Raw genomic sequence first — 26,722 nt, forward strand, 5'->3', positions numbered from 1 at the left:
TACATAGGAGCAGTATTATAGTAGTTATATTGTTGTACATAGGAGCAGTATTATAGTAGTTATATTCTTATACATAGGAGCAGTATTATAGTAGTTATATTGTTGTACATAGGAGCAGTATTATAGTAGTTATATTCTTGTACACAGTAGGTAGTATTATAGTAGTTATATTCTTGAACATAGGGGCAGTATTAGAGCAGTTATCTTCTTATACATAACAGCAGTATTGTAGTAGTTATATTCTTGTACATAGGGGTACTATTATAGTAGTTATATTCTTGTACATAGGAGTAGTATTATAGTAGTTATATTCTTGTACATAGGAGCAGTATTATAGAAGTTATATTCTTGAACATAGGAGCGGTATTATAGAAGTTATATTCTTGAACATAGGAGCAGTATTATAGTAGTTATATTGTTGTACATAGAAGCAGTATTATAGTAGTTATATTCTTGTACATAGTAGGTAGTATTATAGTAGTTATATTCTTGAACACAGGGGGCAGTATTATAGTAGTTATATTCTTGTACATAGGAGCAGTATTATAGTAGTTATATTCTTGTACATAGGAGCAGTATTATAGCAGTTATATTCTTGTACATAGGAGTAGTATTATAGTAGTTATATTCTTGTACATAGGAGCAGTATTATAGTAGTTATATTCTTGTATATAGGAGGTAGTATTATAGTAGTTATATTCTTGTACATAGGAGCAGTATTATAGTAGTTATATTCTTGTACATAGGAGGTAGTATTATAGTAGTTATATTCTTGAACATAGGGGGCAGTATTATAGTAGTTATATTCTTGTACATAGGAGCAGTATTCTTGATAGAAATTATTTTCATATGAGAATGTAGAAATTTTATGAACTTGTTTCTGGCATTGAAATGGTTATGCCTTTCTTTTTATTATCCACTGTTGCAATTTGCAGCGTCGGCTAACACTTCGTATAGGTGTCAATGTTTGGAGCTTTGTGTGTCTGCTGTGTATATGTCACTGCATGTGATTATCAATGCTTTACCGCACACACTGGTAGATTGTAAAAGTTCTCCATGGAAAGTTGGCAAAAGTGAATTAATCTCTGTATGTGGCTTCATGTTTCTGAAATTACAAGGTGGAGAATATTTTCTGTGCATTTAATGTGTCAAGAAAAAGTTACATTTTGTGAAGTTTCACAGAATGAGCAAAGTTTATATTTTTTCAGCGAAGTAAAATTAGTTTTCTTTCCCAACAGTTGGGTGAACAACTTTGGCCATGAAGGCCTCGGGCTCCTGTTGGATGTTCTGGAAAAGTTACTGGACAAGAAACAGTAAGTATGCGTCTTCATTCTGCTCACATATTTCTCCTTGTCAGACTCCATCTAATGTCTTATCTTATTTTTTTCCTTCCCAAGGCAGGAAAATATTGACAAGAAAAATCAGCATAAACTCATCCAGTGCCTGAAAGCCTTCATGAACAATAAGGTAGGTGGGACTCCTCGTGCGGAGCGCATTCATCCGCCACTTCTCCATTCTTCGTGATTAGAGATGAGCGAACACTAAAATATTCGAGGTTCGAAATTCGATTCGAACAGCCGCTCAATGTTCGTGTGTTCGAACGGGTTTCGAACCCCATTATAGTCTATGGGGAACAGATACTCGTTAAGGGGGAAACCCAAATCCGTGTCTGGAGGGTCACCAAGTCCACTAAGACAACCCAGGAAATGATGCCAACACCTCTGGAATGACACTGGGACAGCAGGGGAAGCATGTCTGGGGGCATCTAACACACCAAAGACCCTCTATTACCCCAACATCACAGCCTAACAACTACACACTTTACACACTCAATACCACCTCTCTGACAGTAGGAAAACACCTTGAAACATGTGTATTTGGCACTTGCAGTGAGGAGAGCTTGTCACCAGCAGTGAATTTGGCCCTTGTAGTAAGTTGAGGTTGGCACCAACATTTGTTTTGAAAATCAGGGTGGATTGAGCCTCTAACCAGCAGAGTTTGGGCAAATTCATGGTGGAGGGAGCCTCTAAAAACCCCAGTTTGGACCAATTCATGGTGGAGGGAGCCTCTAAAAACCCCAGTTTGGACCAATTCATGGTGGAGGGAGCCTCTAAAAACCCCAGTTTGGACCAATTCATGGTGGAGGGAGCCTCTAAAACCCCCAGTTTGGACCAATTCATGGTGGAGGGAGCCTCTAAACAGCCCAGTTTGGGCAAATTCATGGTGGAGGGAGCCTCTAAAACCCCAAGTTTGGACCAATTCATGGTGGAGGGAGCCTCTAAAAACCCCAGTTTGGACCAATTCATGGTGGAGGGAGCCTCTAAAAACCCCAGTTTGGACCAATTCATAGTGGAGGGAGCCTCTAAACAGCCCAGTTTGGGCAAATTCATGGTGGAGGGAGCCTCTAAACAGCCCAGTTTGGGCAAATTCATGGTGGAGGGAGCCTCTAAAAACCCCAGTTTGGACCAATTCATGGTGGAGGGAGCCTCTAAAAACCCCAGTTTGGACCAATTCATGGTGGAGGGAGCCTCTAACTAGCCCAGTTTGGGCAAATTCATGGTGGAGGGAGCCTCTAAAAACCCCAGTTTGGACCAATTCATGGTGGAGGGAGCCTCTAAAAACCCCAGTTTGGACCAATTCATGGTGGAGGGAGCCTCTAAAAACCCCAGTTTGGGCAAATTCATGGTGGAGGGAGCCTCTAAACAGCCCAGTTTGGGCAAATTCATGGTGGAGGGAGCCTCTAAAAACCCCAGTTTGGACCAATTCATGGTGGAGGGAGCCTCTAAACAGCCCAGTTTGGGCAAATTCATGGTGGAGGGAGCCTCTAAAAACCCCAGTTTGGACCAATTCATGGTGGAGGGAGCCTCTAAAAACCACAGTTTGGACCAATTCATGGTGGAGGGAGCCTCTAAAAACCCCAGTTTGGACCAATTCATGGTGGAGGGAGCCTCTAAACAGCCCAGTTTGAACCAATTCATGGTGGAGGGAGCCTCTAACCAGCCCAGTTTTGACCAATTCATGGTGGAGGGAGCCTCTAAAAACCCCAGTTTGGACCAATTCATGGTGGAGGGAGCCTCTAAACAGCCCAGTTTGGACCAATTCATGGTGGAGGGAGCCTCTAAAAACCCCAGTTTGGACCAATTCATGGTGGAGGGAGCCTCTAAACAGCCCAGTTTGGACCAATTCATGGTGGAGGGAGCCTCTAACCAGCAGAGTTGTGGGAAAGCAGGGTGGAGGGAGCCTCTAACCAGCAGAGTTGGTGGAAATCAGGGTGGAGGGAGCCTCTAACCAGCAGAGTTGGGGGAAATCAGGGTGGAGGGAGCCTAGTATTAGCAGAATTGTGCAACGCTTATGGTGGATGAGTATGAGGATGCAGAGGAATTGGAGAGGTTGAGTACAGACATGGAGTTTCATGTTGGGGTGCTTTACACAGGTGAGCACAAAAATGAAGGCTCTATCCAGTGGTGGTTCATTTTTATCAAAGTGAGCCGGTCGGCACTCTCAGCTGACAGACGGGTGCGCTTGTCAGTGATGATGCCACCGGCTGCACTGAACACCCTCTCAGATAGGACGCTGGCGGCAGGACAGGACAGCACCTCCAAGGCATATAGGGCAAGTTCAAGCCACAGGTCCAACTTTGACACCCAATACGTGTAGGGCGCAGAGGGGTCGGAGAGGACAGGGCTGTGGTCGGAAAGGTATTCCCGCAACATGCGCCTATACTTCTCACGCCTGGTGACACTAGGACCCTCCGTGGCGGCACTTTGGCGAGGGGGTGCCATCAAGGTGTCCCAGACCTTAGACAGTGTGCCCCTCGTTTGTGTGGACCGGTGAGAACTTGGTTGCCTACTGGAGGAACTGCCCTCCCTGCCGCCAACGTCACATGCTGGAAACATCTCCATCATATTCTGCACCAATTGCCTGTGGCAAGCATTGATGCGATTGGCCCTCCCCTCTACCGGAATAAAAGACGAGATGTTGTTTTTATACCGGGGGTCAAGGATAGCAAAGATCCAGTACTGGTTGTCCTCCATGATTTTGACAATACGCTTGTCGGTTGTAAAGCACCCCAACATGAACTCAGCCATGTCTGCCACAGTGTTAGTTGGCATGACTCCTCTGGCCCCACCGGAAAGTTCAATCTCCATTTCCTCCTCATCCTCCATGTCTACCCATCCGCGCTGCAACAATGGGACGATTCGAAGTTGCCCGGAAGCCTCCTGTATCACCATCACATCATCGGACAACTCTTCTTCCTCCTCCTCCTCCTCCTCCTCCTCCTCCTCCTCCATTAAACGCAGTGAAGCGGACAGATGTGTGGACCTACTCTCCAGCTGTGACGGATCGGATGCTATCCCTAACTCCTCTGTGTGATCTGAGTTATCCCTGATGTCAATCAGGGATTCTCTCAGAACACACAAGAGCGGGATTGTAAGGCTCACCATCGCATCCTCAGAGCTCACCCTCCTTGTGGACTCCTCAAAGACCCGTAGGATGTCACAAAGGTCTCTCATTCCATGGCCACTCATGGATGTGAAACTGAGGCAGCTGACTTTGTGGCACCCTAGGGTTTTGTAGCTGGTATTCCATCAAAGGTCTCTGCTGCTCAACCACTCTATTCAACATCTGAAACGTTGAGTTCCAGCGTGTGGGGACGTCGCACAAAAGCCGGTGTTGTGGCACATGCAGGCATTGCTGGAGAGATTTTAAGCTAGCAGCGGCTACTGTCGACTTGCGAAAGTGGGCGCACATGCGCCGCACTTTCACCAGTAGCTCTGGAACATTGGGGTAGCTCTTTAGGAAACGTTTTGCACCACTAGGTTGAAGACGTGGGCCAGGCATGGAACATGTTGGAGTCCGGCAAGCTCCAGAGCTGCTACCAGGTTCCGGCCGTTATCACAAACGACCATGCCTGGGCCCAGGTGCAGCGGCTCAAACCATATTGCCGTCTCATCGAGGAGGGCATCCCTCACCTCGGAGGCAGTGTGCTGTCTGTCCCCCAAGCTGATCAGCTTCAGCACAGCCTGCTGACGTCTACCAACGCCAGTGCTGCAACGTTTCCAACTCGTAGCTGGGGTCAATCTAATAGCGGAGGAGGAGGCGGTGGCGGAGGAGGAGGCGGTGGTGGAGGAGGAGGCGGTAGAGGAGGAGGAGGAGGGGGGTGTTCTTCTCGTGTCCATGCCAGGAATGTTAGGCGGGGAGACGAGGTACACCGGGCCAGTTTGGGAAGCAGTCCCAGCCTCAACTACATTCACCCAGTGTGCCGTCAGTGAAATGTAGCGTCCCTGTCCGCATGCACTTGTCCACGCGTCGGTGGTCAAGTGGACCTTTGTGCAAAGCGCGGAACTAAGGGCCCGCCTGATGTTGAGTGACACGTGCTGGTGCAAGGCGGGGACGGCACACCGGGAGAAGTAGTGACGGCTAGGGACGGCATAGCGAGGTGCCGCAGTTGCCATCAGGTCCAGGAAGGCGGGAGTTTCAACAAGCCAGAACGCCAACATCTCCTGGGCCAGCAGTTTAGCGATGTTGGCGTTCAAGGCTTGCGCGTGTGGGTGGTTAGCAGTGTATTTCTGCCGCCGCTCCAATGTCTGAGAGATGGTGGGTTGTTGTAAAGAAGCGCCTGATGGTGCCTTTGATGGTGCAGGAGAAGGAGATAAGACAGGAACAGGGGAGGATGAGGGAGAAGTCAACAAAGTGGCGGAGGCAGATGAAGTGGTGTCCTGGCTCGTCCTCTGGAGTGCATCGCCAGCACAGTCAGCAGTGGCAGTGGCAGAGGCAGTGGCAGAGGCAGTGGCAGTGGCGTGAACGGCAGGCGGCCTTTGTCCTGCCGTTGCTGCCTGCCACTGATTCCAGTGCTTGGATTCCAAATGACGGCGCATTAAAGTGGTGGACAGGTTGCTCTTCTCAGAGCCCCTAATCAATTTCGAGAGGAAAATTGTGCAGACAACACTATATCTGTCCTCGGCGCATTCCTTGAAAAAACTCCACACCTTCGAGAAACGTGCCCTCGAGGTGGGAGTTTTTCGGGGCTGGGTACGAACTGGAACATCTTGGGAGATTCCGGGTGTGGCCTGGCTTCGCCTAAGCTGCTGACCTCTGCCTCTGCCTCTAGCTACCCTTTTTGGTGCTGCACTTGCCTCAACATCCACACTACTTTCCCCGCTTGACATCCCCCCTGTCCAGGTCGGGTCAGTGTCCTCATCATCCACCACTTCCTCTTCCAACTCCTGTCTCATCTCCTCCTCCCGCACAATGCGCCGGTCAACTGGATGCCCTGACGGCAACTGCGTCACATCATCGTCGATGAGGGTGGGTTGCTGGTCATCCACCACCAAATCGAACGGAGATGGAGGAGACTCTAGTGTTTGAGCATCTGGACACAGATGCTCCTCTGTTAGGTTCGTGGAATCGTGACGTGGAGAGGCAGGTTGAGGGACAATGAAAGGAGCGGAGAACAGCTCTGGGGAGCAGGGACAGTTGGGGTTATTGTTCTGTGAAGCTTGGGAATTTTGGGAGGAAGGAGGACAAGACTGTTGGGTAATAGGAGGAGAGGAGGCAGAGTCTGACTGGCTGCTGGACAATGTGCTGTAAGCGTTCTCTGACAGCCATTGCAAGACCTGTTCCTGGTTCTCGGGCCTACTAAGGTTTGTACCCTGCAGTTTAGTTAATGTGGCAAGCAACCCTGGCACTGTGGAGTGGCACAATGCTTGCTGCCCCACAGGAGTAGGCACGGGACGCCCTGTGGCTTCACTGCTACCTTGCTCCCCAGAACCATTCCCCCGACCTCGCCCACGGCCTCGTCCACGTCCCTTTCCGGGAGCCTTGCGCATTTTGAATTCCCAGTTAGAAATTGGCACTATATACCAGTAGCAAAAATTGTGGGTGCACGTAACCCCAATATATTCTTTGAATTCCCAGTCAGACAATGGCACTATATACCAGTAGCAAGAAATGAGGGTATTTGTAACCCCAATATATTCTTTGAATTCCCAGTCAGACAATGGCACTATATACCAGTAGCAAAAATTGTAGGTGCACGTAACCCCAATATATTCTTTGAATTACCAGTCAGAAACTAGCACTATATGGCAGTAGCAAGAAATGAGGGTATTTGTAACCCCAATATATTCTTTGAATTCCCAGTCAGACAATGGCACTGTATACCAGTAGTAAAAATTGTGGGTGCACGTAACCCCAATATATTCTTTGAATTCCCAGTGAGACAATGGCACTATATACCAGTAGCAAAAATTGTGGGTGCACGTAACCCCAATATATTCTTTGAATTCCCAGTCAGACAATGGCACTATATACCAGTAGCAAGAAATGAGGGTATTTATAACCCCAATATATTCTTTGAATTACCAGTCAGAAACTGGCACTATATGGCAGTAGCAAGAAATGAGGGTATTTGTAACCCCAATATATTCTTTGAATTCCCAGTCAGACAATGGCACTATATACCAGTAGCAAAAATTGTGGGTGCACGTAACCCCAATATATTCTTTGAATTACCAGTCAGAAACTGGCACTATATGGCAGTAGCAAGAAATGAGGGTATTTGTAACCCCAATATATTCTTTGAATTCCCAGTCAGACAATGGCACTATATACCAGTAGCAAGAAATGAGGGTATTTATAACCCCAATATATTCTTTGAATTCCCAGTCAGACAATGGCACTATATACCAGTAGCAAGAAATGAGGGTATTTATAACCCCAATATATTCTTTGAATTACCAGTCAGAAACTGGCACTATATGGCAGTAGCAAGAAATGAGGGTATTTGTAACCCCAATATATTCTTTGAATTCCCAGTCAGACAATGGCACTGTATACCAGTAGCAAAAATTGTGGGTGCACGTAACCCCAATATATTCTTTGAATTCCCAGTCAGACAATGGCACTATGTACCAGTAGCAAAAAATGAGGGTATTTATAACCCCAATATATTCTTTGAATTCCCAGTCAGACAATGGCACTACATACCAGTAGCAAGAAATGAGGGTATTTATAACCCCAATATATTCTTTGAATTCCCAGTCAGACAATGGCACTATGTACCAGTAGCAAAAAATGAGGGTATTTATAACCCCAATATATTCTTTGAATTCCCAGTCAGACAATGGCACTATATACCAGTAGCAAAAATTGTGGGTGCACGTAACCCCAATATATTCTTTGAATTCCCAGTGAGACAATGGCACTATATACCAGTAGCAAAAATTGTGGGTGCACGTAACCCCAATATATTCTTTGAATTCCCAGTCAGACAATGGCACTATATACCAGTAGCAAAAATAGTGGGTGTATATAGCCCCAATTCTATTGCTAGGGGACTTGTAGGGTATTTCTGAGGTGAAGGTGGGGGGGCACACCGTTGGAACGGGGATTTGGGGTGTATATATGGGGTATACGGGAATACACTGTCAGTGTGTTCCATTCAGGATCCTGGGAAAGCTGGGTTGCGGCGATTGAGCCCGTCAGTGCCACGTTACACTGACAAGCTTCTCCCTGGAATTGAAGTTATATGTAAGCCCAATATATTCTTTGAATTCCCAGTGAGACAATGGCACTATATGGCAGTAGCAAAAATAGTGGGTGTATATAGCCCCAATTCTATTGCTAGGGGACTTGCAGGGTATTTCTGGGGTGAAGGTGGGGGGGCACACCGTTGGAACGGGTATCGGGGGTATATATCGGGTATACGGGAATACACTGACAGTGTATTCCATTCAGGATCCTGGGAAAGCTGGGTTGCGGCGATTGAGCCCGTCAGTGCCACGTTACACTGACAAGCTTCTCCCTGGAATTTAGCTCTTATAAGAGCTGTTGGTTGTCTTCTCCTTCCTATCCTAGCCTGTCCCTGCCTACCCAGAATCTAAGCCCTAGCTAACTGGACGGAAACCTCCGTCCCCGGTGAATTGCAAGCTCAGAATGACGCGAAGCTGGGCGTCGCTGTTCTTTTAAATTAGAGGTCACATGTTTTCGGCAGCCAATGGGTTTTGCCTACTTTTTTCAACGTCACCGGTGTCGTAGTTCCTGTCCCACCTACCCTGCGCTGTTATTGGAGCAAAAAAGGCGCCAGGGAAGGTGGGAGGGGAATCGAGTAATGGCGCACTTTACCACGCGGTGTTCGATTCGATTCGAACATGCCGAACAGACTAATATCCGATCGAACATGAGTTCGATAGAACACTGTTCGCTCATCTCTATTCGTGATAAATAGTAAAGGATCATCTTCTCCTTGGGCCGATTGTGTCTATGACAATGTTGTGACAAGTTAATCCAAGCTCTGGCATCTCTGCTATGCAAATTACCCCAGTAAAATTAACCATTTTCTGTCCATCTACGTTAGTCAACCAATTAGAATAAACTGGAACCGGCAAATATGAAGATTTTTTTTTATTTTTCTAATGGTGGAGTTTATGTTAGTGGGTTGTAAAGATTCCATCAGAGAGAAAAGTTGTCACTGTGTCTTTTATCTATTATTCTGAAGTTTGTTACACTTGTATCATTAAAGAAGTTTTCTGGGCATTTTTTTTTTAAAGTGGTATTTTATTGCTATTAATGGGGCAATAAGTGCACCCGAATACATATAACAGTGTTTTGATTGACTTCTGGGTTTCTCTGTGAGCTCCTGGCATCTTCTGCATTTGTTATGATGGTGTAGCTTCCTGTTCTTTTATCCCAAATCTACCATGATATATTGCTCTTCTCTCAGATACCCCTCTCGCTTCCTCCTTCTCTCTATCTCACTCCATCCCTCCTTCCCCCTCCCTCTCTCATTCTCCCCCTCTCTCATTCTCCCCCTCTCTCATTCTCCCCCTCTCTCATTCTCCCCCTCTCTCATTCTCCCCCTCTCTCATTCTCCCCCTCTCTCATTCTCCCCCTCTCTCATTCTCCCCCTCTCTCATTCCCCTCTCCCTCACTCAATCCCACAGACTACTAGCCCTACCTACCTCAATAACTATCTATCTAACTAACTCAAGCCACTTACCCCATCATACTTACCTGTCTTCATGTCTTGGCACTGGAGATGACTTCCTTCTGTCCTTCTCCTCTTTACATCTGCCGACGCCTGTGCAATAAAGCTGGAGTGCCAGCACTCTGACTATTGCGCAGGCGTGGGGGGGTTGGCAGATGCAAGAAGAGGAGCAGCTGGCCCTCCTGAAGGAAGTGATCTTTCTTGCCCAAAAGATCCAGACATGAAGACAGGTAAGTTTGATGGGGTAGAAGGGTTAGTATTGGTGACGTTCCTTTTCCGGAAACAGGAAAACGGAAAATCAGTAAATGTTCTTGGGCTGTCACATGGCCGCCTCAGTGATATAGGTAAATGTCCATTTTTTCATTCATTTTTCAGTATGGTCTGCAAAGGATGTTGGGAGAAGAAAGAAGTTTAACTCTTCTGGCACGAGCTATTGATCCAAAACAAGCCAACATGATGACTGAGATACTGAAGATATTGTCCGCCATATGCATTGTCGGGGAGGATAACATGTAAGTGACATTGTATGGTTGCCATGTATATAACACGGCATATTTAGTATTATTTGCAATTAAAGGGTTTTTTAGGCTTAATAATTCTGTGTCCCAGGAGATTTTCCATGTCCCCTCCCCATCCTCACTATCCTGTCTCTGGCGCTAAGAAAAATGGCTGCAGCAGGAGCCTCCCCCCCCCCCCCCCCTCTGCCTTCTCTGCCATAGGACAACATTGTTAAGCTCTGTTCTTTTTAATAAGTCACTCTCCTCCCCTGATCTTCCATTGAAGAGGGTGCAGAGCAGCCAGATATTAACCCATGTGTTGCTGCAGGATTTCTTTGAGATTATTTGTATGTTCCGTGTTCGTTTCGTTCAATGAGATCTTTTGACATCTCCTTTAGTACTCGTGATCTGATTCCCTTCAGTCCCTCCATTTTTGAAGAATGTGAAGTCTTGTCGGTTGACCCATAGCAAAGCTCTAGTACCCAACTTCCCACCATTTCTATACCTTATCTGACCACATCCATCACCATGTTGTGCACCTTCTTGTGAAGACTTGAGGATTTGCACATACGGTTGCCATTTCTGATATCTGGTTACATTTGGCACCAGTTCTAATTCCAGGTGATGTTGTGGGCAATAATTTGTTGTTTAGAAATTTCAATGTGCTAAGTATTAAAGGGGTTGTCCAGGATTTATAGGAAACTCATGGGTGGCTGGGGTGGGGGTAAAGCAATCAATAAAAGTCATGTTGATCTTTCTGTGGTGCATAGCGGTCACTGGTAAGGAACAGTTGACATATCCGAGTGACGTCACGCGTTCCTCATCAGCAACCACTAAGGCCACTGTTTGGTCACAGCGATCATATGGGCGCCTCTGCTTTGTACCCAAAGTCCCTTCACAGGAGTGAAAGGGGTACTGGGACTGAACAATGGAGCCTTTTCTCCTCCTACACTTGGCCCACCTCCGATTTAAGTCTTTCTTCAACCTTTCGACTTCCCCATAACTTATGAAATCCTTGAAGGTTGGCACGTACAGATGTACTTACTCTTGGTGTGTACATACTCTTATACAATACCATACTTGTCTGTAAACCCGTGACTTCATACCTTACTTTCCTTTTGGATTTGCACTCTTAAGACCCATACACATTACCTTTGGTTCTTGGGTTCCCTGTGAAGTCTTGAAGGTTTCCAGCTGGTTCTGGAATGACCTTTGTTATAACAGGCCCATAGATGTCACCTTTCTAAGCAATTGCCTTTACCATTAAATCCTGACCAATAATTCTCTAAAATTTAAGGAGGACCCATAAATTAGACTTGGGTTAGCCAAGCTCCCTGACTTCCCCAGGACCAACCAACTAATATATATGTAATGCCCATCTTGTTCAGCACATGTTAGTGGAGAAAAGGATTGGGCATGGTGATTTGAACCTGACGAGATGGAGATAAGTGACCATCAGAGGCAAAGATTAAAGTTCTTTACCCATTGAAAACATGCACACTTGGCCAAACAGAGCATGCATGTGTATGTGGAGCTCATCATGAATAACTTTCTGCCAAATAAGTGCTCTCCTGACGCTACATTAAGTGTAAGATCAGCTTTAGTGGTAATGACTTGAGCTTTGGTACCGCACACAATCTCCCACAGACTACAGAGAAGCCATTTCATATATTATATTTGTCCACATTTTAATTTCCTTTTGGTTTTCTTTTCCTCCATATCAGATTGGAGAAACTTCTTGAAGCGATCAGTACGGCAGCTGAAATTAACAACAGAGAGCGGTTTGCACCAATTGTTGAAGGATTAGAAAATCATGAAGCTCTTCATGTCCAGGTACTGAAATATGCACTGACATAATAGCTACTCCAGAATAATCCCAGCAATCCTCGATCATGGCAGTCATGATTGCTTTTGTAACTAGTCTTATATGTAGAGGCAGTATTATAGTAGTAGGTATATTATTTATATAGGAGCAGTATTATAGTAGTTATATTCTTGTACATAGGAGCAGTATTATAGTAGTTATATTCTTGTACATAGGAGCAGTATTATAGTAGTTATATTCTTGTACATAGGAGTAGTATTATAGTAGTTATATTCTTGTACATAGGAGCAGTATTATAGTAGTTATACTCTTGTACATATGAGCAGTATTATAGTAGTTATATTCTTGTACATAGGAGTAGTATTATAGTAGTTATTATCTTGTACATAGGAGCAGTATTATAGTAGTTATTATCTTGTACATAGGAGCCGTATTATAGTAGTTATATTCTTGTACATAGGAGCAGTATTATAGTAGTTATATCCTTGTACATAGGGGCGGTATTATAGTAGTTATATTCGTGTACATAGGAGGCAGTATTATAGTAGTTATATTCTTGTACATAGGAGCAGTATTATAGTAGTTATATTCTTGTACATAGGAGGGAGTATTATAGTAGTTATATTCTTGTACATAGGAGCAGTATTATAGTAGTTACATTCTTGTACATAGGAGCAGTATTATAGTAGTTATATTCTTGTACATATGAGCAGTATTATAGTAGTTATATTCTTGTACATAGGAACAGTATTATAGTAGTTATATTCTTGTACATAGGAGCAGTATTATAGTAGTTACATTCTTGTACATAGGAGCAGTATTATAGTAGTTATATTCTTGTACATATGAGCAGTATTATAGTAGTTATATTCTTGTACATAGGAACAGTATTATAGTAGTTATATTCTTGTACATAGGAGCAGTATTATAGTAGTTATATTCTTGTACATAGGAGCAGTATTATAGTAGTTATATTCTTGTACATAGGAGTAGTATTATAGTAGTTATACTCTTGTACATATGAGCAGTATTATAGTAGTTATATTCTTGTACATAGGAACAGTATTATAGTAGTTATATTCTTGTACATAGGAGCAGTATTATAGTAGTTATATTCTTGTACATAGGAGCAGTATTATAGTAGTTATATTCTTGTACATAGGAGTAGTATTATAGTAGTTATACTCTTGTACATAGGAGCAGTATTATAGTAGTTATATTCTTGTACATAGGGGGCAGTATTATAGTAGTTATATTCTTGTACATAGGAGCAGTATTATAGTAGTTATATTCTTGTACATAGGAGCAGTATTATAGTAGTTATATTCTTGTACATAGGAGCAGTATTATAGTTATATTCTTGTACATAGGAGTAGTATTATAGTAGTTATATTCTTGTACATAGGAGCAGTATTATAGTAGTTATATTCTTGTACATAGGAGCAGTATTATAGTTATATTCTTGTACATAGGAGTAGTATTATAGTAGTTATATTCTTGTACATAGGAGCAGTATTATAGCAGTTATATTCTTGTACATAGGAGCAGTATTATAGTAGTTATATTCTTGTACATAGGAGCAGTATTATAGTGGTTATATTCTTGTACATAGTGGGCAGTATTATAGTGGTTATATTCTTGTACATAGGAGTAGTATTATAGTAGTTATATTCTTGTACATAGGAGCAGTATTATAGTAGTTATATTCTTGTACATAGGAGCAGTATTATAGTAGTTATATTCTTGTACATAGGAGTAGTATTATAGTAGTTATATTGTTGTACATAGGAGCAGTATTATAGCAGTTATGTTCTTATACATACGAGGTGATGTTGTATTGTACACAGTTTCCTTATATTCAATAATATCAGCCATAGAGCCATAGTCTTGTTACCAGTAATGTGAACTACAGTATAAAGAGCATATGATTGCAATATTACGGCCATATGTCGTCAGACCAATTACCATATTCTCGGCCTTTTTAACAGGAAACATATTTATAAGCAGCATGTGATTGTTAAACTTGCATCTATTATTATATCTCCGACTGCTGTATATCTATTTTAGTGTTGTGTAGAACTTTGTGTAACAGCTTTTTTCTGGGAAATTGGTTGTTAACACAGCTAACGACGGTTTTGTTAGATTTTTACAAACGGCCACCTTAGCCTTGGGACATTAAGCACTGATAATGGTTGTATTCCTGAAGATTATTGCCTTTGTGTTCAGACACTTACTGCTTGCTTTGTTTAATAGCACATGTGCTGAGCTGAGAATGTTTTCAATTGTGCAGAATATCTGCGGCAAATAAGTGGACAGTAGTCACTTAACCAATTTACCTCTCCAAGTGCTATAATTGGTAAGAGCAGCAACCGACTGCCGAGTAACATTGTCACATATCCATATGCCTTACAGAAAGGAAACTGCACCTGACATATGTCTCAGATCAACAGGACTATTTAGTCGTTTTCTTTTCTCTTTTCTTCATTTTTTTCTTTTTCTCTACCATCCTTTCTTTCTTCTTCTCTCTTTCTTCTCTCTCTTCCCTTAATCTTTTACTTTTTGTTTCTTTTCTTTTCTTTTTCTTTCTTTCTTTCTTTCTTTCTTTCTTTCTCTTTCTTTCTTTCTTTCTTTCTTTCTTTCTTTCTTTCTTTCTTTCCTTCTTTCTTTCCTTCTTTCCTTTCTTTCCTTCCTTCCTTCCTTCCTTCCTTCCTTCCTTCCTTCCTTCCTTCCTTCCTTCCTCCTCCCTTCCTTCTGCACTACACTCTCCCTTCCTCCCTCACTTGCTTTCTTCCATCTGCACTCCTCCTTTTCTCCTTTCATCCCTTCCTTCCCTCCCCCCTCACTCAGTATAATCTCTTTTCCTTCTTTCTATCAGTCTTTCTTTCCCTCCTACTTTCTGCTTTCTTACTATTCCTTCCTTTCTACTGTCCTTCCTTCCTTCCTTTTTTCATTCTCTTCTCTCCTCTCCCCTCCCCCCTCCTCTCCTCTCCCCCCTCCCCTAATCTCCTCTTCTCTCCTCTTCTCTTGTTTTCTTTTTCTTCCTTTCTCTTCTTTTGTATCCATTAATTATTTTTCTTTTCCTCTTTTTTTTCCTCCTTCTATCTCCCTGACATCCCTTCCTTCTTTCTGCTTGCTGTCAGTGAATGATTTTCCTCTTTTATCTGCGGACAATAAACCTGAGTCCAGAACATTGTCTCTGATGATCTCTAGCCTGTGAATTGTAACCCTTCCCAGAAGTGTCATATGAGTATTGGGAGCAGGTGATCAGTTCTCTTATCTTTGTAGACTTGACCTTTAAGAGCAGATCCCTTTACTGGTCCATTAAACAGAGAAATGATGTCACCTCACTGATATCTTCTCACTGCTATATACACACGTATCATAATCATTCCGTTAAAACTGTATAAGCGAACCTCTGAGAGCGATGGCGGCGCGGCGGTGACTGGGATGATGGGTTATCTTTTCATGAACTCTCAACCTGTAGAGTAGGATTATCAGCTGTCGGGACAGTAGAGAGGTGGGTTGCATAGTCTGCTATACTGGGGAGTCTGCAGGTATATACTGTATGGTAGTCAATATTGGTAAAAAGACTAGAAAATGTGTACTGTAGAGCTACTGTATCTAAGCCAGTTCAGTCCTTATGTGATACTGTGTATCTCATCATGTATGATTTTCTAAAATGTGTATCTAATCCAATTGTGTGATACTGTCTGATAGATGTGCATCGAATCCTATCATATGTGATATTGTCTGCTGAGCTGCTGTATCTTAGCCTCTCATGCATAGTGTTGACTGCTGGGTTGTGTATCTAATCCTATCACGTGTGATACTGAGCTGCTGTATCTAACCCCCTGGCAGCCTGTAATAGATACAGAGAGGTTTCCGTTACCACCATAGTCCTGATATTGGTGATAATGGTGCGGCGTTGTTGGCGCCTCAGCACACGATGTGAGGAGAGGATTCTGCAGACATATTTATTTAAGCCTTGAATGTTGGTGAAGGAGGAGAAGTCATTGGGATCACTTGTGGAATGAGATAATGATTGAGAGGATGACTCTTCCCTGAGAGGTTAAGGCCGCCTGACACCCAGACTTCTGTAATCTTTACAAGCCAATATGAGAAGCTGAGGAGGGAGGATAAGTGATGGACGGGCACACTCTGATTGTATTTGCTTTATCGGGGGTCAAGGTGATGATACAAGGGCAGCCATGTTCATCCGGTGGGAATCTGTCTGATAACAATCTTTAGGATGGATACAGTCGCTTTAGTATTACAGTACAGAAATCTACACAGATGTAGCAGTGCTGAGGCTGTCATCTCTGAGACTGCTCGGACAAACCATACATGATCCCAATGTACAACATTGCAGCCCCATGGGGCGAGTTCTGCCCTAATACTTCTTATTATTCAGGATTTAATATTGAATTCTCCATCTTACTCATCTTCTTCATATGTCTTCTATAGCTTTCTTTTTCTTTATTCCTCTCTTTCTTTTCATTCTTCATCTTCATGTCCTTCTGAATTCAGCGCACTGTCGGCTTTCCAGCAGTATATAGAACTGCCTTTGCCAAAACCATGAATGGTCCTCTTTAATCCTATCAGGCTTCGGGCCTATATGGTACTGCTAGCACAGGCTTTGGGCCTATATGCTAATATACCAGAACACGTGACGTCTGGGCATTACCATATAGGCCCGAAGCCACCTAGGATTAACATCAGATCCTGGAGAGGTAACATTGTTTATTATGTTCCCTCACCACCCCTGGGGCTCCGACTATTATTCTTGGGGGTCTGGAAAGACCCCCCAGTATAATAATAGTGGCAGTGGGATTGCGGCCTGTCCCGAGCCTATTCACTGCCGGCCTCCGCGGCCTATAGTACAAGGGGAAGTGGGGGCGGCAGAGATCAGGTCCGGGGAGGTTGGTAAATAGGCCGCTAACTGCTGGAGATACTCCAGCGGGTAGCGGCCTATTACAAAACAAAAATTTTTTTATTATACTTCCCGATTGCGCTCCTGCTGCTCCCACTCCCTCCGCGATCATCTTCTCTCGGCAGGTGTCAGACGTCTACGTATCAGCATAGGCGGCATGATGACGCCGCCTACGCTGATACGTAGATGTCTGAACCAGTGAACGGTTCAGAGGAAAAAAAAAAAATCGCCCGGGCTGCTGTCCCCATTAGAGGTGCGGCTCTGGGTCCTGGCTGTGCCATGGGGCCCCGCTGGATGCGGGGCCCCGGACGGTTGCCCAGCTCGCCCAGCCCTGGATCCGCCCCTGCTTCCTTCCTTCCTTCCTTCCTCCCTTCCTCCCTCCCTCCCTTCCTTCCTTCCTCTTCATCTGTTTTCTTTATTTACTTCTATCTTCTTCTTTTAATCCTTTGCCTTATTTTTTTCTTGTCTTTTCCTTTTTTATTTTTATTTTTTTATCTTAATTTTTTTGCTCTTGCCATTTCTCCCGATTATAATCTATATACCTTTTGCACTTTATGTGCCAGTCATGTCCCAAAAAAGAAGAGTGAGAGCAACTTCTCATTCCAATGTGACAAAAGATACATGTAGTACCCCACAAATGGTCATCTTCTAAAAGGTGTTCTTAGTGCACCTCGTCTATATGATGCCAACTTGAAACAGTTGTCTGTGATCTAGGCCAATCCTTCCTTCACCCAAGGCTGAGATTGTGTTCACTCTCTTACCCTTTCTTAATCCCCCCCCCTCTTTGACAGTGCACCTTGTTGTAACACTACCACCCCCTGCACCATCCCCCCCCCCCCATGCCAGTAGATAAAGGATTGTACAACCTTGATAAACCTCTTAATGTACTTCTCATTGCCAACACTTCTTTGTCTAAGGTTTTCCATAGGGTTGAACGAGTATGACTTCTCACAATGGATAAAACATGTATACATATAGAGTGTGGGTTTATCCTTCGTATAGCCTCTCTGTATACAAAAGGCAAGGGTTTCTAAGTCTGCTAAATATTCAGCAACCTCCATTAGCACAGACAAAGGCACATCAAGCAGCAGGAAGTGCCAAACCTTTTATAAGATTTTTATAAGACTGGCAAACCTGCTCGTAAGAGGAAGAATAACTACAAGAGTCATTAACTTGTTTCTGATGGAAACGTCCCCTTTACCAGTAATGTATTAATACAAGCCATTAAGCTAGCAGCTCTCCTGGCAGCAAACAGTCAGAGCAGATGGCACCTCCAGTCTTTATTAATGTAAGGATGGGCACGCGTCTTGGCACCTTCCGTCATGTCACTGAGCTCCAGTAAAACAAGACCTGCTCAAGCCGGCACAATGATGACGACGTGACTTATTGTAGTATGTTTCGGCCGTCGTCATACTACTGCATATCTAGAACTGAAATGGTCCCATTAATGAAGACGTTAGTACATCTCAGCCCAAAATACATGCCAATAGATAAAATTTTGCCCCAAGTTATTGGGGTGATGAAGCCAACCAATAAGCCATATATTTTTATTTGTTAATATTTCTAGCAAAGTTATATACTATGTGTAAATATTAGTAAATCTTGGTGGTGGCGCTGTTGCATTGTCGCCTATGTCTAGGACAGGTAACGAAAAGTATCCTTGAATTTGAGTAAAATTTAGAAAGCCCATCAACCATGAATGTTAAGTCCTTCATTTATATCAACAATCCAAGCTAGGCAATGCAATCAGAAGCCGTCTCTAGAAGTCTCATCCCTTCCCCTTTAAGTTTTCAATCCTGCAATACTTTTGTATCAGGTTTTCTTTGCAATTAAATTTTTGCAATTTGGTTTGATAATAGCTGATAAAATGTGTAAGATTTTTCAGATTTGTGATCATTCACTGTTTCCATTTTTCGGTGTTACTGTAGCTATACGGTAATGACATGCACAGATAATTTATGTGTTTATTTAACAGCTAATATTTAATTATAGGTCTCGGGGATAGAAAGTTAAGAGTGAACGAAGGCTTGTCTAATATTAGAGATGAAACAGGCTTTGTTTTTGAACTTTTTAAACCCAACCCCTTCCATGGGCTACGCCTGGTATAGGCCCTCACCAACCCTAAATGGGTGTAAATTGCAACACGAGCAATGGATAGGTTGATTGTATAAACACGCTAGTCATTCCATATAGTGAATACATACTCTGTTGGGTGCGATTTCACATGGCGAACACCTTCATCACAACACTATGTCCACATGGAGATTGAACCAACAGCCTAACAACACCCGTCCTACCAGGCTAAGACATGTTAAATTGCAAACATATGTTGCATTGAGTCGCAGCACAGGCTGCAAAGACGGAAGAATAAATCTTTCATCCATACTATTAGCACAGAAGCTCAACATACACGAAAGGCAAAGATCCTACAAAATACATGACATCATATCCTGCACCAGCATTCTAATAAGACTACCATGAGTGGAGCGATTTCTTTCCCTCAACACAGGTTCACATCTGCACTTAGATTTCCATTCTTTGGGTCTTCTTAAAAGGTGGTTCCCTACAGAAACCCACAGACCCCATAGACTTTTCTTCATTTCGGTCATGAATGTTAGATTAGCAGAGGTGGTCTGATATCCAGGATCCCCACAGATCAGGTCAGGTCCTTGAAGTGATTGGGGCTCAGCTGCAATACCAAGCCAAGCCACTATGCAAGTTATGGCACTGTGTTTGGCAGGCAATAAAGAGGCAGTCTGAACACTGTTGTCTCTTCAAGCAGCTGATTGGTAGAAATGCGGGGCTTCAGATGTGCCCTCTGATTTAATGTCAATGAACTATCCTAAGGAAAGGTTATCAATATCTCAGTCTTATGGAAAGATTGCAGAGTATCCAACACAACATAAGCAGATGTGCCTGGTTGAGCAGAGGATGAATCTAGTGGTTATTGGGTAGAAAGGTTCCTTGTCTGCTCCTCAGGGGAGGAGACTGAGATCTGATCTAGCCAAACATTGGCAGCCACGTAGTTTACTCTTCAATCTATAAATTCTGCTTCCACTTATTGGTTCCCCGTGCAGCTGCCTACTCCAGTTGGGGGTGGTCATGAGGATAAAACATCTTGGCAGTCTTTGGATGTCTTCAAGGTCTACTTGATGCAGAATTGGCCATCTCTATGATCCCTATCCATCAACATCTCCATGAACCACATCTACAGTATTCTAAATTTCCTGAATAAACAAAGAATTGAATGATTTCAACAATTCCAAAAATTTCCACACACGGAGAAAGAAATTTTTGGATGGCATGTGTTAATTTTCCACTAAAAAAGAAAATTGTTCACAACTAAAGCATCTTATAGACGGTTTGTTATTTCAATGTTGGAATCTTTGCTTGATATCAAGGTAGAGAAGTAACTTTTCCAATGAATCATCAGTCATAATATTCATTAATTCTATTTCTGACACTACAAAAAAGTTATTAAAAATCCATGTTCTTCTTTTCCATGGGCAAGTGAAGGACACGTTGTGATGTATAATTAAGCAGTGGGTAATGTCACACCGAGGACAATGTTTGGCCCCACATACATATTTATTCCACTGTTCGTGTTTCCTTTTCATAATAATTTCTGTATTCTGTTTTTAGGTGTCTTGTATGCAATTTATAAACGCGCTTCTGACCTCTCCAGAGGATTTGGACTTCAGGATACATCTGAGGAACGAGTTCTTACGATGTGGATTGAAACATATATTACCTGTAAGTAAAAAGGACCTTTCACATCTGCAAAACTGGTGCCCCTAAACTGACCACTGAAACGGAAAAACTGTTGTTGAGTGTACGAGACAACCATCCATATTGGGTCACCTATTGATGGTCAAAGGTTGTAGTCTTCTGCCCTAGGTGTGACTACTATGGGTTCTATTCCAGGGTCTTGTCTTCAACATTTGCAAAGAAGTCGGAGGGTGAACAGTCAGAGGGTCATGAAGCCAATCCCTTGTACAAGGCAACGGGAGGGCACTAGGCTGTTTTTTTAAATTTTATATATATAAAAAAAAAATGTATTCAATTAAAACCAGCTTTATTTACAATCGGTCTTCAATCAGCCTCATTTAGGGTTGAGCGATCAGGAAAAATCAGATCCCGATCAGTAATCGAGCAAATTATTATTTATTTATTATGCTTATTTTTATAGCGCCATCATATTCCGCAGCGCTTTACAGACATTGACAGTTACTGTCCCATATAGGGCTTACAATCTATATTCCCTATGGGTATGTCTTTGGAGAGTGGGAGGAAACCGGATTACCCGGGGGAAACCCACGCAAACACGGGGAGAACATACAAACTCCTGGCAGATGTTATGCTTGGCAGGATTTGAACCCAGGACTCCAGCGATGCAAGGCTGTAGTGCTAACCACTGAACCACCGTGCTGCAAATTTCACGATCGCGATCAGAATCGGCTGGAAAATGATTGGAAGTCAGATTTTGAACTCAAGATCGGCTCTTCACGGAGTGACTTTTCCCATAGAGAAGCATTGACTAGAACTGAGCGATCGGGAAAGATCGGATCCCGATTGGGCGATCGAGTAAATTTCACGATCAGGATTGGCTGGAAAATGATTGGAAATCGGATTTTAAAATCGATTTTGAAATCTCAAGATCGGCTCAACCCTAGCCTCAATCCCATTCAAATAAAAGGGGCTGAGGTGCAATACCAAGTATGGCCACTACACAGTTTCCCCACTACTTAAAGCAGTCACGATGATTCAGTTTTATTACCCAACATGGGCAGCTCCTGCAAACAGCAGATTTCTCTGTCTGGGCCTGCCCATGAATTATCTCGATGGCCATTTATTTGCCGTAAATGGCAGACGTGTATTACTATATCTTACCTGCAGAGGTCCCTACAGTGGAAATGAATGACCGTCCAAAGATTCCCAGTTGATTCTGCAGTAGATCAGTCTGAACAGTTCAAGTATACAAAGGATTATAGCAAAAGGCAACACCCTTAAAGTAGCAAAATTGGGGTTTACCCTAAACGGGTAATTCCAATACCCTTTAACCATAGGGTGATGATATAGCAGTTGCACCAGCGTCCCAAGGGCTGAATAGACTCAAACAAATAAATGCAATAGTGTAATAGCTGGTGCATGATGGGTGGTGGTCCCTATGACAGACCCGGTCTTCGGTCCCGAAGCTTCACATTACGTCTCCGCATCCTAAAGCCCTTGAAGAATTATCGTCTGTAAATGAAGCAAAATATAATTGCACAAATAGCTGGGACTAAATAACCAATAAAGCGGCGATGAGTTATTAGCTGCCGTGTACGTAATGAAATTAAACTTTAATGAAACGGAGAGAAAAAAAGTTTCCAGTCAGATTGTGTCGTCGGCGTTAATTGTAGCCATTTATATCCCATCTCTTTACTGGAAGTGCCATAGACCCCACACAGTATATTATTACAGGTCACGCGTAGCATTACATCCAATGTGTCTGCAGCGGCCGCCCGAGCACCTTGTAGACGTTCCACTTCTTCATTTCCTCCTCTTGTCACCTTCCAGTAAATTAAACCTGCTTTAAAGAAATATTAAAATAGCCGCCGTCTTGCAAAGAGAATATCTTTTTTTTTTTTTTTTTTTTTTGGTGGCCCAATGCTCACGGGATAAATTAAAGCTCGTTCAAGCAGATACATGGCAAGGACAGTTGACAGCCTCGGGTCAGATCCCAGCTGAGATTTTCATGGCAGCGACTTTGAGTTCACTGCACATTTTCCTTAAACATTATTGTTTTACCAGCCGGCGCACGGAGTCGACAATTTACATTGCGTTGACCATAAAATGGTCTGTTTCCTTAATTGAATAACTTGGGGATATATTTATGCCTAATGTGTTCGGTGTCATATAGACTTTTGCTCATGTGTGACGACTTTGCTTGTGCGCTCCTTCAAAACGCGAAAGCCATTCGCTGGTTCTGCAATTCTAAAATGCTTAAAGCCCTTAGATAAATCCAGGCAATAATATGGAATTACCGTAGGATGACTTTTCTTTCTTTTTTGGTTTCTTCTTCTACAATGCAGTTGAAAATAATATCGTACTGTAGATGTACGGTATTTTATGGTAACGTGCTATAAAGTCTCTCCCCATGGTACCCCTTGGGCATGGAGGAATCTGAACTGGAAAATCTGGTGGATTTCCCAACCCGAATAGTAGCCATCTCACCGCGTCTCCAGTGTCCCGTACTGTATATAGCATAGGACAGTAGACCTGCCATGTGGCAGGAACGCCTAGCATCATTGATCAATATGATTCAGAAAGTCCAGGTCTCCAGACGAAGTTCACGTCAGGAGATCTAGATGAGGTATTCTCTGGATTCCTTCAAGTGCATGGTGTCTAAAAAAAACCCCCCCAAAACATTTGCACAACTTATAGGCACTCCTATCTAACTACGGTATACATTTTACCCCTGCCCTACAGTTGCATGACCCATCTATTGAGCTGTAGACTTGATCTAGCTCCACATAGGTTTGCTACACTGCAAATTTAAATAATACCGCTATACCAGATGTTCTAAAAAACTGAAACACATTAAGTGCTATAATCTTGTAATTTTCACACTGACACTGAAGCCTAATAATAAGCTAAGACTTGCCAATGTCAAAGAGAAAAATTATAATATCTGGTTTTGATAAATGAAAAAATGGACATCAGGCTTTAAAAAAAAAAAAAAATCCTAAATTAATTTCAGAGCCAGGATAACGTCTCCTAAATCTATTCAGACCCCTATTCTAATTTCTAATCCCAGACAAAACACCCTTTTTTAAATTCAGACCTAGACTTGAGCAATCGGGATTGGAAAAGATTGTATTCCGAACGGCAAAGGAACAAATTTCATGATCGCGATTGGAATTCGGATCCCGATCTTTTTAGGCATGATCGAGGTCTCACGTTAGTTCCCACAATGCTTGGCTACTGGCCAAACATTGTGGGAAAAGCTAACATTAGGGTTGAGGTATCGGGGAAGATCGGATCCTGATCAAGTATCGAACAAATTTCACGATCGGGATCGGCTGGAAAATGATCAAAAATCGGATTTTAAAAACGATCCTGAAATCTTAAGATCGGCTCAACCCTATTCAGACCACAAAAAATTCTGCCCCCAGACCAAGTACTTAACTTCCTTAGCTCTGGATGACCTGAGATCTGATACTATATGGCGGTGCCCAAAGATGAGTAAGAGCAAACACAAGGAGGGCGAGTCTATGGGCCGATATCTTAGGTTAGTCAGTAGTGCAGCTCAGCGCCTCTGCCTAACATGAATCCTATCATATTACTAAACCTTTTATAGAAAACATTGATAAATATAAAGCTGTATTAATGAAAAAAATGTTCTCTTTTATTCTTAACATGCTCCATCGCCACAAGGGATAACCCAGTTGATCGAACACAGAATCATCAAACCAAGTTACCATTATAAGCAGCCAAAGATATTCATTAAATTGAACTCCCCTGATACATTACCGAGAGCCCAGCAAAATAAAATAGCAAATCCACCGATATTCTGCTCCGAGATTATTTTTTTTTAATGTGATTGTTCAAAGAATTGACGAATTTTGCTACATTGCAGAAAAGTTGCCTCCTTTTAATAACATCCCCGATATTAATGTGTAAATAATTGAACTGCATCTTAAAACCGCTGTCAAGCATCTATAATGCGGGTTACATTGTTCCTCTCCGTAATTGACGGCTGAGTGGCAGCCCGTGCAAAAAGATATGCAAACAAACCGAATTCAGAGGCGACTCTATTCAAGGACTGATTTGGTGAACTGGAAAAAAAAATCCAAATCGCGACTTGAGACAGAAAAGAGTCTTTAAAGTTTCTACTTTATCTATTTGTTCTTGAAGTTTACTGTAAATTTGATCAAAAAAGAGAAAAAAGTAACTTATCAAATTGCCGTAAAGGTAAATCAAGATAAGAGTAAATTTTCCACTTTATGTATAAATTTTTGAGACTTTTTGGGAAATTGTAATTTAAAATATGAAGATTATTTGGGATATAATAATAATAATAATAATAATAATAATAATAATAATTATTATTATTATTATTATTATTATTATTATTATTATTATTATTAGAGATGAGCGAGTAGTACTCGATCGAGTAGGTATTCGATCGAATACTACGGTATTCAAAATACTTGTACTCTATCAAGTACCACTCACTATTCGAATGTAAAAGTTCGATGCAGAACCAGCATTGATTGGCCAAATGCCATACAGTCGGCCAATTAACGCTGGTTCTTCTCCTACCTTTAGAAGTCTTCTCCGTGCAGCTTCCCCGTGGCGTCTTCCGGCTCTGAATTCACTCTGCCAGGCATCGGGCCTGGGCAGAGCCGACTGCGTATGTCCGCTTGTAGTGCCGGCATGCGCAGTCGGCTCTGCCCAGGCCCGTTGCCTGACAGAGTGAATGAAGAGCCGGAAGACGCCGCAGGGACGCTGCAAGGAGAAGACTTCTCGGGGGATCCAGCCCGACCCTCAATCGTGGATTTGGTAAGTATTATTTGATCGAATGTTGCCTACCCCTGAAATGAGCATTTTCCCCCCATAGACTATAATAGGGTTCGATATTCGATTCGAGTAGTTGAATATTGAGGGGCTACTCAAAACGAATATCGAACCTCAAACATTTTACTGTTCGCTCATCTCTAATTATTATTATTATTCATGACTTTGGTAGAATTGAGAATGAATTTTGAAATGTATTATTCCTTTGGTTCTTTACGTTGGTTCTTATAGTTTTTGCCTTACTTTGGTTACTTTCAGTTACAATATACTTTTTTATTACAGCATCTTAAAGAAAAGGAAAACGATGAGCTTGATATCCAGCTAAAAGTATTTGATGAGAACAAAGAAGATGACCTCCTGGAACTTTCCCACCGCCTCAGGGACATCCGTGCTGAAATGGAATATCCTTTTCATAATTTTTTTAATGTCATCGTCTTTGGTGTGTTTTGACTTCTTTTTTTGGGCAAAACTTTTGCTGTATGTTATGTTGAAGTGTCGGTTACATGTGTCATTTCTTACCCTTCCTCTCCATTCAGCATATCCCAAGATGTGTCACACAAGTCGACCATTAAAAATAACTAATTCCAAAAACTAAAAAAATAGATTTGCCGGTACTTCCTCAGAAGGTGTCTATTCTGTGTATGGTCTCCTGAGGAAGTATCGGCAAACCAGCCAGTGGTTGTGTTGTACAATACTGGCTGTGAAGGGTTTTGCTAGTGTCTTATAATAACGCTTTAAATTGGTTTATGACCAAGTTTGACCTAGTGTAATGGCGGACTCAAGTGTATCGTCTCCATTCTTTTATCAGATTGGAGACTGCTGTGGTTCGATCTTAGACTCTGCCTCCTCACAGACGAGACTCTGCCAGAACCAGCGTTGATTGGCCGAATGCTGTACATTGGCCAATCAATGCTGGTCAA

At 42.7% G+C, this 26,722-nt stretch overlaps 1 protein-coding gene across 2 annotated transcripts in view; it reads left to right on the top strand.

The window, feature by feature from the left end:
- Positions 1-26,722, top strand: part of DIAPH2 (diaphanous related formin 2) — an 824,584-nt gene that overhangs the window by 189,119 nt on the left and 608,743 nt on the right. For both annotated transcript variants that reach the window (XM_075260108.1, XM_075260109.1), the window contains 6 exons: positions 1,239-1,313; positions 1,398-1,467; positions 10,364-10,500; positions 12,210-12,318; positions 20,883-20,993; positions 26,085-26,203. In XM_075260108.1, the coding sequence (XP_075116209.1) occupies positions 1,239-1,313; positions 1,398-1,467; positions 10,364-10,500; positions 12,210-12,318; positions 20,883-20,993; positions 26,085-26,203 (621 nt within the window). The remainder of the gene's footprint in view (positions 1-1,238; positions 1,314-1,397; positions 1,468-10,363; positions 10,501-12,209; positions 12,319-20,882; positions 20,994-26,084; positions 26,204-26,722) is intronic.

This window comes from Leptodactylus fuscus, chromosome 11 (genome assembly GCF_031893055.1).
Source record: "Leptodactylus fuscus isolate aLepFus1 chromosome 11, aLepFus1.hap2, whole genome shotgun sequence".
Classification (NCBI taxonomy): domain Eukaryota; kingdom Metazoa; phylum Chordata; class Amphibia; order Anura; family Leptodactylidae; genus Leptodactylus; species Leptodactylus fuscus.